The 13,205-nt window shown below is 41.3% G+C and overlaps 1 protein-coding gene across 4 annotated transcripts in view; it reads left to right on the top strand.

Moving 5' to 3' along the window:
* The window catches only part of LOC138616692 (plexin-A2-like), a 73,747-nt gene that overhangs the window by 41,757 nt on the left and 18,785 nt on the right, over positions 1-13,205 (top strand). For 3 of the 4 annotated variants that reach the window (XM_069691201.1, XM_069691203.1, XM_069691202.1), the window contains exons 6-15: positions 605-728; positions 1,594-1,747; positions 2,250-2,346; positions 5,614-5,728; positions 7,030-7,230; positions 7,908-8,004; positions 9,243-9,442; positions 11,046-11,197; positions 12,381-12,498; positions 13,033-13,169. In XM_069691201.1, coding sequence (XP_069547302.1) covers positions 605-728; positions 1,594-1,747; positions 2,250-2,346; positions 5,614-5,728; positions 7,030-7,230; positions 7,908-8,004; positions 9,243-9,442; positions 11,046-11,197; positions 12,381-12,498; positions 13,033-13,169 — 1,395 coding nt within the window. Of the gene's footprint in view, positions 1-604; positions 729-1,593; positions 1,748-2,249; positions 2,347-5,613; positions 5,729-7,029; positions 7,308-7,907; positions 8,005-9,242; positions 9,443-11,045; positions 11,198-12,380; positions 12,499-13,032; positions 13,170-13,205 lie in introns of those variants that run through there. The other variant, XR_011310608.1, reaches the window with a different exon arrangement.

The raw sequence follows: 13,205 nt of genomic DNA, 5'->3' as shown, positions 1-13,205 counted from the left end.
CTAACCTTTAACCCTTTAGCTTTATTTGTCTAAACCATTTACAGCCACTTGCAGCTCTGTGCAGCTTCAGTCAGGCGCTGCTTTGAGCTAAGGTAGATGCAAATATCTGACGCTGATGTTATGCAACTATATTGTTATGTTCATGTTAGCAGGCTAACATTTCCTAATCGTCACTAAACACAAAATATAGCGAAAACTGATGGTAGTGTCTTTACTTTGGTATTTTGTATATTCAGTAGTTGTAACCTAAACTTTTAGACAAAACTTAAATGATGATGGATTAAATGTTAAGGGATCAGTGAAAGGAATGACTGTACCACATTTTATGGCAAGACAATTAAAAGAATAATTTCACTCAAAACTACAAATGTTACCTCAAAAAAGAAAAGAAAAACCACCAAATTTATTAGTATTCATCTTTTGGACGGCATGAATCTTCCACATAAAACTTAACTGCAATCCATCTAATACTTGTTGAGATGTTTCAGTCTGGAGCAGAGTTTTAGACCGATCAACCACCATTCACTTCAATCACTGAGGTTTATCACTGAACTTGCTGCACGATCTTATAAAAGTTTATTTACGAGTCTCTCCCGCCCCACAGGTGCTCGAGGAGGGATCGGTGTCCGCGGGCAGAGGAGACCTTCCGTTTCGCGACTGACATTGACCGTTGTGTGACGGTCATTGCTCACCCGGACAGCATCGCCGTATCAGCACACAGCGTCCCTGTGAGTCTGCTTATCACACAACCAATCGCCGCACTGCCACTCCACTCACAATGCCGCTGTTTATAAGCAATCACTGGGAGTAGCCTTGTACTGCCACATGTACAGTAAATATTAGCCGGGGAGAGAAGATTAGTTTTGTGAGAGGTGAAGTGAGACAGGAGGGTGATTCTCCCTGTAGGTCATCCACTGTATTCAAAACACGTATTGTGGAATGGGAGATAAATGTGATATATATATATATATATAAATAGGTAGGAGTTTTGTATTTTTTTTTTAGCACTGTGCATCTGCCAAAAGGTTGACTACATTTTCTAAAAGCTTAATTTAGCTGTGTACGGTAGACAAGAGCGTGGAGGACATTGGGAGCTAAGTAATATTATCTTAAGGGAATAGTTCATCAATGTCGGTCTTTTTCTCTGGTAGTTTATTTAGCACAAAGATTGGAAAATGGCCAGCCAATGAATAATCCGGCACACACTTAAATCTCTCCAAAACCACAAAAAACTTGTCATTTTTACATTTTGGTTTTTGCTTCGATGAAACAAATTAGATATAAGGTGTTCATTAGCGACCTTTACAGGTGTCATTAGGTGAACTTGGGATCTTTAGGACAGAAGCAGTTGTTTTTCTGTTTCCAGTCTTGGTGCTAAATTAAGCTAAACAGGTTCTGGCTGTACTGTAAATTCCTACTTTACTGTTCTGTCATAGGAGAGGCATCTTTTCAATGTCCCAAAGTGACATTTTCCCAAACAATTTCTTTAACTCGATGATAAAATCGGTCACATTCCTCAACCACTGTACATGTACAAGTGTATCGGGGTGTTAAATCTTCCCTCTCTGCTTTTTTTTAATTTATTTTTTTTAGCTTCTGCTGGAGGTGAATAATGTTCCAGACCTTTCCACTGGAATAACCTGTTCGTTTGGCCAGCAGGCCAGAGTGGAGGGCCACGTCAACGGGAACAGGGTTATGTGCCTTTCCCCGGCCGGGAAGGAGGTTCCTCAGATACCAGAGGGACAAGGTGAGCTCCGATATCTGATCTAAAAGCAGACAAATAAAATATAAAGTTGTACAGTAAAAAGATACAGCCCAATTTACAGGCCGGGGTTGATGCCAATGTCAGGTGAAAGGCTTAAAATATCAATAATCCAGACTCTAATAAAAACAACCTTCATTTAAGAATGACCGCCTGGCAATTTTTTTGTTTATCGAAGGAGTTTCGTAAGTACCAAGGAGCTGGTGAATTTCCTCCAAGCAAATACAGTAATCCCTCAATTGAAGTTTCTGACTGAAGGTTTTATAACGACAACAGCAAAATGCCCTTCCAGGACCGCAGACACCAGGTGGCTCTTTACAGGAATGTGATAAAAGTATTAACATTTCCTTCTCATTTTGACCTCCTCTTTCCGCTCATTGTTTTCATTCTTTCACCCATCCTTTTTTGTCTCTCTTCCTCACGCTCATCAACTCTCGAACATATTTCCCCCCTCGCTCATCGTGTTCTCTCTGGGCTCCTCTCTCAGACTGGGCTGGCGTAGAGCTTCGTCTGAATTCAAAGGAGACCGGTCAAATGGTCGCCAGCACGGAGGTGAAGTTCTACAACTGCAGCACGCATCAAATGTGAGTCCAGCCCCTCCCCCCACCTTTGATTTGTTCAATAGATGGAAGAGCACAACTTAATTTAGGGCAATGATGTACTGATGCTCACAACCCACTTAAGATCGGGCTGTTAGGTAACCTTGGAGTTCAATTTATCTGTCAGGTTTCATTTAAATCAACATGATGCATTTGCTATGGCCTGTTTGTTTCGACTTTGCTTAAACTGCCGGTCGGTGTGCTGACTGCTGGCAGCTATAAGTACAACTAACTACAGTTTTACTCACATTTCAATGAACATGATTTTATTTTCTCCAAGGAATTTTATCCACACTTAAATGCTCTTTATTATACACATTAGAGGTGAAACCACTGGTCTATTGATTAATCGGAGGATTTACTTCTGAGATTGTTTGTCACTTATGAAAAAATCCTTTTGTTCCCTGAAGTGTTTAACTTATTTGTACAGCTACCTTTTGTTTCACTTGGTAATTTACTCTTCGACACCTCTGGGTCTTGTTACCAAAGACACACCGGTGGCCACCTGCTGAAATGACTTCTTTCTAAGAAGGTATAAAGACTGTAAGAAAAATGACAGGGAAAATCATCTCTGCTTTCTATGTGCTGCTGGAATCAGCAATGCAGCAACCTTTAGTTCACACTTTGTCATGCTCTTTGAAAAATGTCTTCGACACTAGTTGATAAAAAAAATATATATATATATTTTGATAAACATGATTTGTTTTGTTTATATGTCAGGCAAAAACTCCCACCATTATGTGGGTGCTGCTTCCCCACTGTGACAATTTGCTGCTTTGCTCTGTTTAATATCATCATAAGCTTATTATTTTAGAAAAGAAATTTGGACTGTTGGTGGGAAACATTTGAGGACTCAACTCTTGCCAGAGATTTGTGTTTGCATAGGCTATAAGATTTTTTTTTTTTTTTTAACATTTTCAGCCTTGCTCTGGGGCCTTGGGGGAGGTAAAATTATGTAAAGTGAAACTGTATTTAAATACCATTCAATATAAAGCTTCCTAACCAAGCAGGGAAGCTGCTCTGACTCTGAGCCATTATGCAAATGTCAACTGTATTTCTCCTACCAGTAAACTATGACAGGAGTCTTTTTTTTTTAAGAGTAACAATTACAAACACCGCTATAAGCGCAGATCTTATTAGGGTGAATACCAATTAGCAGCATGTGTCAGCTTTAAAGTCTAAAAATCAGCAACATTTTTTTACAACAACATTAGACAGTTAACAAAACTCCAAAGAAGTTAAATTACAAAATGCGGAATTAATGACTTAAATGACCTTTATTGAAAAATTGACCTTTTCATCCATTTGAAGTGAGTGCAGAGTAATATTTCCTCTCTTCTTTGAGTTGTTCATGGGATTTCAGCTGATAAAACAAAAATGATTTTATTTTGTTATATTGCTTGATTTGTTTTTAATTGCTTCTTTCAAATCTATCCGATTTGTTTGAATTCTTTCTGATTTGCCACACTTTGCTCAGCTTATTTTTGGTATAAAGCAGCTCGCGGGTCGGAGACCCTGGTTAGCTCGTTAGATACTGGTTAAGTATGTGTGTGTTTTGAGTATCAATTTCTTATTGTTCACATAAAATAAGCTTATTTAGCTGGTTTAGTGGAGCTCATCTATATGAATAAATGTTATAATGTAAGAGAGCTACTCATGTAGCGCAGACATTTTCATTTTGACAAAATAGCTCTCAGAGGAAAAAAGGTTGGCGAAGCCTGATATAAAGGAATAGACTTGACTTGATAGTGTTACAATCTGACTTCCCTAACCTTAAACTGCAAATTAATTAAACTGAACAAAGAGTTCACAAAAGCTGGATTCATGGACCTACAATACATTCACTGTGGGGAGGACCATTTCGATTGATGGAGTATTCATAACCAAACCTGGGAAATTAGCCAACAGTGGATACACGAGCCTGTCCACAGTGCTCTTTGACTGCGACATGAATGCCCCAATATAACCGTATTAAGCAATTAGAGAGAAACAGTTGGAAGCTCATCATATCCGCCCCACACCAACACGGCCTCCATTAGCTGCGGGGTGACCCCGTGTACTCCTGTGATTAATATTTCAGACCAAACACACTCCTAACCCCGCACCTCTTCTCCACCCCGCCACCACCATCACCTCAGCGTCACATTACCCTCCATAATTAATTATCCAGTGTTTGCAGCACCCTGCCAGTCCAGTTCTATTAATACCCAACCCGCTAAATTCCTTTCCCACACACATACATTTTTATGTCCATACAGGCCCCGGGCAGCTAATTAATATCAAAATTTAATGACGCTCTGCTAGATGTATTGGCATTTGCAACTTGCTATGAGCTGCAGTATTGGAGTGCTCCTATTGGCTTTATACATTCTTCATGGTTTCATCTTATTGAATAACCAAACTCAGCCACAGTGCATGGATCTCTTTTCTTTTTCTCTTCTCTATTATACACAGCCAAGCCCATGACGTCAGCAAAGGAAAAAAGAGCATGTTCAATTTTAATCTCTTTAGTTGCTCTGTTGGTATATCAACAGTCGTGCATCACCCGTCACTGTTGTATCACCATCGCCTCCCTGTTTGTTGACCAAAAATGTGATTAAATCTGGTCCAACTTTCAGCATGACTTTAATCCACAACTGACCGCCCGCTGTAGACGACTGAACCAGAGCCAAAGATGTTGCACAATTTCCATCAAAAAATCCATCAAATATTCAGTTGTTCCTTTCAGTCCCAATTTTGTACATAATCCAGAGTTTTCAAAAAAATGCACTGTTTTTGCGAAAGACATAATGCACCAAACTGTAAAAAAGATCAGTGAATCATAAAATGAAAAGCTGGGGTTGCTGTGCATTGAACAAGGACACTGTAAATCCTTGGTACAACATGTTTTCTATTACACTGCTTAGGATTGCTTCAAATGCCAGTGACACTTTAACAATTACTCCTCTGCCAAAGCCTAATGCTCAAGGTAATCTATTGTCATCTACAGCAAACATTCATGCTGCTTGCAATTAAAATGAACACATCAGATCTTTCCATAAAACAGACTGACAAGTTCAATTCAGCAGGAAGTTACGATCCTTAATCAGCCACCCCTTTACAATCGACTGCACCCAGGACGGGACTATGCAGATGATGGGTACGACTTACACACGGAGTAAATGTAAAGCATCTCAAGATGCAAGCGGTGTCGTTAAAATGTCACACACTTAAGTGTACAGTATGCAGTAATGTGTTAATTTTGTCCTGCAGGTGTCTGTCTTGTGTAAACAGCACTTTTCGCTGCCACTGGTGTAAATATCGCAACCTGTGCACGCATGACCCAAGCAGCTGTTCCTTCCAGGAGGGGAGAGTCAACGCCTCAGAGGTACATTAACATGAAAATACTGCAGCTAATTAAAATGTTGCTTCCAAGAGCACAATTTATTTGTTGACATGTGGTACTTTTTCTTTAAAGGCACAACGCAGGATTAAAAAAAAAAAAAAACATAGTTCTACTACAAAAACAAATTAGAAGTTTACAGCCTCGCCAGCAGTTGTGGGAGGCTGTATAGGACAGGGAGGGTTGGAGGTAACGCCAGGAGGCCAAAATGTTCACAATAACAACGCTAATATGCTGATACTAAGCGGATACAATCCTCTTTACCATGTTCAGCATGTCAGTTTTTAACATGTTAGAATGCAAGCATTTGGCTGGATGATGGCTGAAAAGTCAGAGGGAAGCCAAAGTAATACAAAATTAATATGAATGTCTATTTCCAATTTCATGATAATCCATCCAGTAGTGATTCAGTCGTTTTACAAAACTAATCGGACAACAAACTACAAACGGAAAGCAGAACACTTCAGGTGGCAACATCTTGTTTCGTTGCCTTTGGATTTTGCATTCATATGCACATATCTGTTTATAGAGATGACAAACATCATGAGAATTTATCATCAAAAAGTTCTGTATTAATAGTTGGACAAAAATGTGTTGCCAATATTTTAAATTTTTGGATATTTCACTGGATACGTGAAAATAGTGGTGCTAGATGAAGCTTCATGTTCAGGGGACCAATTAGACACCAATTTCATGGCAGATATTTTAGTTTGGGCCAAAGTGAATGACCAACTGTGTCTGCGATTCCTTGAGCCACACCCCTTAAAGTGATAAAAATAACTTGTAAAGCAGTTTACAAATATGCTGCAAAAAGAAAATATTTCAAGTAATAATAAAAAAAAACACCTAAATAATCTGACAAAATGTATCGTCTTTAATAAACTAAAATGGTAAAGTACGTTAGTTGCAATGGAGCATGGTCCTACATCTTACACATCATTTACTGCAGAAGAAAATATAACATGCACCATGTCCATGCAAGTTACATTTAGATTAGTGATTTATTCCTCCTATTAATCCTCGTGCTACATTAGATGTACCTGTTTATGTAACAGACTCATGAATTAGTGCACGTACACATGTTCAAATAGAGAGACAAATACATATATACTGTAGAAGCACTGTGGATAAACGGCTCAACTAGTCTGTGGTGGAGAAACGTTTTATGCAAATACCACGTATTATGGAAGACATTAAGACTTAACAGCAGGGACAGCATAAAAAATAATGCATGTTTGCTCACTGTAAATAGTAAGATTATGTGTTTTTGTATGTTGCTTTCACAGGACTGCCCTCAGCTCCTTAACTCTGGACAAATTCTCATCCCGGCTGGCGAGGTCCGGCCCATCACCCTGCGGGCCCGAAACCTTCCCCAGCCGCAGTCGGGCCAGCGGGGCTATGAGTGTGTGGTGAACGTTCAGGGTGTCAGCCACCGTGTCACAGCGCTGCGCTTCAACAGCACCAGCGTGCAGTGCCAGAACAGCTCGGTATGACCTCAAACACTCCCAGTGGGAGTCTCACAGCTGTCAAATGAGGCCGACAGCTGGGATGCTGTGTAGGCAAGGTACATAGGGTACATCAGCATCAGTGAATACCGCCCGAGGTGTTGAGAATACTGAGGAGAAAGTTAAGGAAGGGGGAAGTGAAAGTGATGAGGAAAAGTGCAAAGCATGTGAGAAAAGATGAGAGTGATGTGGAAGGTAAGAACGGAGGGAAAGATAAGGATTATTATTGTACGGCATAAAAAGTTACAAAAAAAAGGATGGAAACCATGACTACATGACCTCATCGATAAACTTGATTTGGTAACACTAACTTCTGGGTGTGAAGAGGAAACATGATTTTTGTTTTTTTGACCCAATGCAAATCACAGGCTAAATTTCAATTCAAAGCATACCTTGCTACTCTGTGACAATGAATGAACAGGCCATTTTCTTCAGATGTGGATCAACGGCCACCCCAGCCAGGGTTTACGTCCCTACATGTCAAAAGGGAGAGGAGCAGACAACCATGGCAGAAATGACAGATGGTTAAAAGCCTCGTCTCTCAGCTGCCCTTTCATCCTCTCTTTTCCCTACTCTGTCTCTCTCTGTATCTTTTTTTCCTACTGTATCCTCTGTCTCTCTTTGACTTTCCTCTCTAACTCTTTGTTTCTGCGTTTCAGTACATGTACGAGGGTGTGAAGATCAGTGACCTGGCGGTGGACCTCTCCATCGTATGGAACGGCAATTTCATCATCGACAATCCCGAGAAGATTAAAGGTGCCTCTGTCATCCATCACTGCCAGGCCTGAGCACTGTAAAGCACTCAATACAGTGGGGATAGATGGGTCATTGAGAGCACTTCAAGCACTCTCAAAGGGCCTTGAGAGAAAGTTCACAATAGCAGGGAGTGTTGTCAAAGAGCCCCCAATCACTTCTCCGGCCCGAAAGGTTGAAAGGTGAACCTTCATATCTTTTTAAGGGTGCTCCTATCAATCGACCATCAATCACGATCGGCCGATATCAGCTCTAATAGGTTTGATCGGCGGTCTCAAAAAAGGCTGATTAGAGGAGGCGATCACATGATGTAAAAGTCTCTGCATGTGGCTAAAGTAGCTTCACTGGTCTGGCAGTTATTCAGGTGTCTGAAAAAGTTGTTATTTTTCTTATTAATAAAAAAAATAATAATGGCAGTGATTTCCCCGACCCACTCAATCCCCGGATACGTGGGCTGCTTTCTGACATCCTGGCTGCTGGGTGCAGGTTAAGGAGTCAGCGACTCTGAGCCACAGACAAAGTACCACAAGCTGTTCCCTGCATGCTCTGTATGCTGAATTGTTGGATACAGATGGAGAACATAGCGGAAGCGGCATCAGCAGCAGATGAACCTCTACCGACCGGAGCCAGTTGTCACACGAAGCGGAAAGCCGCGTTTTTTTTGGCAGGACAAAAAAAGTCAACTTTTCAGCACAGCAGGGAATATTATGGAAGAGAACAGAAACAAACTATCTGGCAAAAACTCAGAAGCTTGTATTTGTAAAGAAAAATGCATCGTTGCATAAAAAGTAAGCTTTGAGAAGTATGAATGATACATAAATGATACTGATCTCGATCCAACCCCATCTCTGAATGACCTGTTCTCAGAAGCTGCTATCATTTAAGTTTTATCTCTAAGAGAAAGAGTGGAATATGTTCCACCTGTTGCCTGCCTATAAATAAACATTTGTCAATCCATGATACTTTATTATCTCCTAATTTTGATACATAATGTACAGTGTTGTTAAAAATAGTTGAATAAATGAACTTTTTAAGGATGTGATCTGATTGGTCGATCAGTTTGATCAAATTGATCAAATTTTGTTCTTTCTGGAGCATATATTACGTAGTGTTTTTTGCTTTGATATCATATTAATAGAAGTAATATCATATGTATTATGATAACATCAGTATTGGAATGTAAAATTACTTGTTTGATATTGTGACAACTGACCAGGTTGCTTCTGTGTTGTCCTTTACAGTGCACCTCTACAAGTGCAGTGCCCAGCGGGACAGCTGCGGCATGTGTCTGCGGGCGGAGAGGAAGTTCCAGTGCGGCTGGTGCAGCGGCGAGGGTCGGTGCACCATGAAGCAGCACTGTCCTCCCATCTCCCCTTACGCGAGCCGCTGGCTGGACCTTTCTGCCAGGAATGTCAAGTGCACCAACCCACGCATTACTGAGGTCTGTTGTTTGCTTTGGCTGTTGGCTCGTCCTGTCACTGAGTCATTCAGTCGATCCGTCAAGTTTAAACATACAGTGAATTCAAATTATGCAAACACAAGATGTGAGATTCTTTAAAGCCAAGTAGTTGGTTGACTTTTGGAGTAAGCCGTTTCTGCAGAATGGGGAAAGTTATACTCATTTCATAAGTTTGAACTGTCATGCCAATTAAAACAACAGGGCTCTGATGTGTTTGCTGTTTCCTTCTTTCAAGAGCCGGCACTGTCAACACAAAATTGCTTTACATTTTTCTAGCAGCATTTCAGAAGTCCTGAAGTTGGCAAAAAAAAGCTGAAAAGGTGGAGGCTGCGCTTAGCAAAGTCCTGTTTTTGGTGTTTTGTTTGTCTTGTAAAGCCAGACTTGGGTGCAAAGCATGACTGGCAGTGAAACCAAGGTGAACTCGGTTGTTATGGTGGCTAAGGACACTTAACTTCACTCCACTCCAAGACGGCAAGTAGAGATAGTAAAAAATAGTTTTGATAGGTAGACTTCCAATCAGGATTGTTGGGTGGTACTGTAAAGTGGAAATAGAGATTTCTTAATCTTACATAATCTTACTGATTCCAAAGGCCCATAAAGAATACATTTGTTGCGATACATAATGCATAATGACTCAAATTATGAAAAGTTTTTACTTTCTGGAATCAAATCTTGCTCTCTGTTCAGGTCTTTACTGGAAGATACGGGGAGTAAAGTATTGAAATATCTGTCCCCTAATACTGTATCAGAGAACAGCTTCCCATCTCACACTGTCAGATATACACAGTGGTCTTTACTGTAAATATCAACAATAAACACATTTTTATCTGCAGACAACTTCCAGTTTCCCATCCAGGTGTCTGTTTACCTGAGACTTGCATTTTGTTCCACACCAGCTGAGCACCTTAAGTGCTTGACAGCTAAACGAATCCAGTCTGTTTAGAAAGTGGTGATGGATCTTTTAAGTCTCAAACTCCTGTTCATTCTCTTGAATGAGGCACAGTGGGTCAGGCACAGAGATGCAAGGCTTCTTCCACTTCAAAGAGCGGGGAGCCTTTGATGTCCCTGTCACATTATTACTGTTTCTGAAGGAGCAGCAGCAGAATGAATCAACTAGCGAGGGCTGCTTGGTAGTGGAGCGAGTGTTGCTGCAGCATTGCTCCTGTTCTGCTCTGTGGGTCCAAAGGTTTCCTGCTGGGATGGTTAACTTTACACGGGAAAGGAGTGTGAATGGGTTTCTCAGGGCTTTGTTATTCACTGCTTTATTCATTAAAATTTGTTTTGAATGTCAAGGTTTTTGGAATAAACCTAGTCAGTATGCAAGTTGAGTATTTCACGCTGACATGGCTACCTTTACTGAACATTTGCCTCCTAAGATTAAATGGAGATTACATGGACTGTTCTAAGGATTTAGGTCATATATATTGAGGGATAGTATTTTTGGACTAAAGCTGCCAATCGATATTTGTCATAGTAAATACACTGCAGGTTTCAGAGTCGTCGGCAGGTAAACAACACGTAGTGGTGGAGAAAGTCCTCAAATCTTACTTTATGTCACTATCATTTCCCTTTCCTTCTAATGTAGGTGAGCCCAGTGGCAGGGCCACTAGAGGGGGGCACACTGGTCACCATCCAGGGCCTGAACCTGGGTCTGTCCTTCTCTGAGCTGGAGGGTAATGTGGAGGTGGCAGGAGTGCAATGCACCCCACAGGAGAAGGGATACATCACTGCAGAACAGTAAGAGAGACTCCTACCCAGACACGCATGGACCGATACTCTACCTTACACAGACACGGAGTCACACACACACACACACACACACACACACACACACACACACACACACACACACACACACACACACACACACACACACACACACACACACACACACACACACACACACACACACGTAAACACATGCAATCTCTCTCTCTCTCTCTCTCTCTCTCTCTCTCTCTCTCTCTCTCTCTCACACTGTTTTTGTCAAAGACACTTGTGCAGTGTGTGAATAAGCCGGATACCCCGCGATGCCTCATCAGGTTGAAGGATTGTGTGTGAGGCTTTGCATTGCTCTGGTGCAGTCAGAGCCAAAGGAAGAGACAGTCTTTGTGTCGTCGTCGTTATGAGGCTGTCGGCGCAGCTGTAATTGAAATGCGCTGCATGTCGCTGACTGGAGAGACAATCTGTTAGCCATGTGTTTCTCTCACAGCCATGTAATGCGATTGGGCTCTGGCTGCAGGGACTTTATTTATATCCTTGTAAAAAGAAGAAAAAAAAAAAGGAAAAGAAAAGAACATGCCAGCAGAAAATTGGAAAACTCACGTGATGTATGAATAGGAGGGCTGGACAGGGACGATTCATTGGGTGATCTTATTGTATCGGGGGAAAGAGTTTCTTGCGCAGAGCAGTGCGTTCGGCGGTGCCGTTCATTTGGCACACACAGTGCTTTGAAACATGGCATTACAGCTGTTACAACCATTAATTTCAGCATGGGGTCAGTTGCTATAATGACTTATTCATGGCGTACTCTATCTTATTGACCTGACAGGCAATACTGATTTATCGAAGAAACTCTCATGTTGTCATGGCAACCGGAGGTAATGGTGGGTAGCAATCGTGCTGGAGATGGGGAGGGGTATAGTTTATCATTTGAGTTATATTGCTGTTATAGGTTTCCCATTAGGAAGAAAGATGGCCCTCTGTATTGACCCACAACTTCTATGAAAGTCCGCCTCAATCACAGTGTCCGGCACAGACCATCTTCCACCGGTGGAGTTCATAACAAATGGGATACCGTGCAGTGATTGTTCTGTGTGTGCGCACGCCCGGCCGGTGTTATTACAAGTATGCATGACGCCTGTGTTTTTGTGCACCCACATTTTTTGTATTTGTGCTTTTTTTTTTGTTGTCTTGACAGGATTGTGTGTGAGATGGCTGCAGCTCCAAAAGGAAGTGCACCAGGTCCAATTAAGCTGTGTGTTGGCGAATGCAGACCGGAGCTCCGTGCGCAGTCCTCCCACCTCTACTCATTTGTGGTAATTCTTACAGTGAAACACTTTGTCCATTTGTTCCAAAACAAACAAAAACATTAAGGCGTTCGTAATGAATTAAACTGAAAGTGTAACCGTAGGTGAAAACTAACCAGTTTGATTTATTATGCAATCAATAATAGGAGATGAAAACCGAATAAGACACTACTTATTTTAGGGCAGCACAGGCTGAGCATAGGAGAGTATAAAACATTATTATGAAGGAATTTCCAAATGTTTGTTCACATACGTTATTTTTTATTTCAATCGCTAATGAAAAGAATGGTAGAGGAGGTTCTTGTTGTTTTCTGAAGATGCTGTGTAATATTTATGTCTTTTGATAGGGGTCATATTCATTAAACTATTTACCCTTTGGTCTATATTTCTTGAACAGTTTTGTTGTTAACATTTAATTTCCAAGGCTTACTGAGCCCAGTCTGGAAGAACGGGGATACTCAGGATCAGACAACCAATAACACTATGTATTCTCTGTTTGTATCTATGTCGAATGAAACATAAATGAAGTCTGGTCTTCCACAGATCCCTACAATGCTGGCGCTGACCCCAGGCAGAGGGCCTGAATCTGGGGGCACCAAGGTCACCATTGTCGGGGAGAATCTGGGCGCTGGCAGCACTGTTAATGTGTACTTTGGTAATCAGACGTGTGAGCTGTACAGGTGAGTCTGATGATCAAACTGTATAACCTCCTGATC

The sequence above is a fragment of the Brachyistius frenatus genome, unplaced genomic scaffold, assembly GCF_029030835.1.
Source record: "Brachyistius frenatus isolate BFR_SWC_R1_liver_20210118 unplaced genomic scaffold, ASM2903083v1 Contig_10, whole genome shotgun sequence".
NCBI lineage: Eukaryota > Metazoa > Chordata > Actinopteri > Embiotocidae > Brachyistius > Brachyistius frenatus.
The sequence above is the reverse complement of the archived record's forward strand: the minus strand, read 5'-3'. Positions and strand labels throughout refer to the sequence as shown.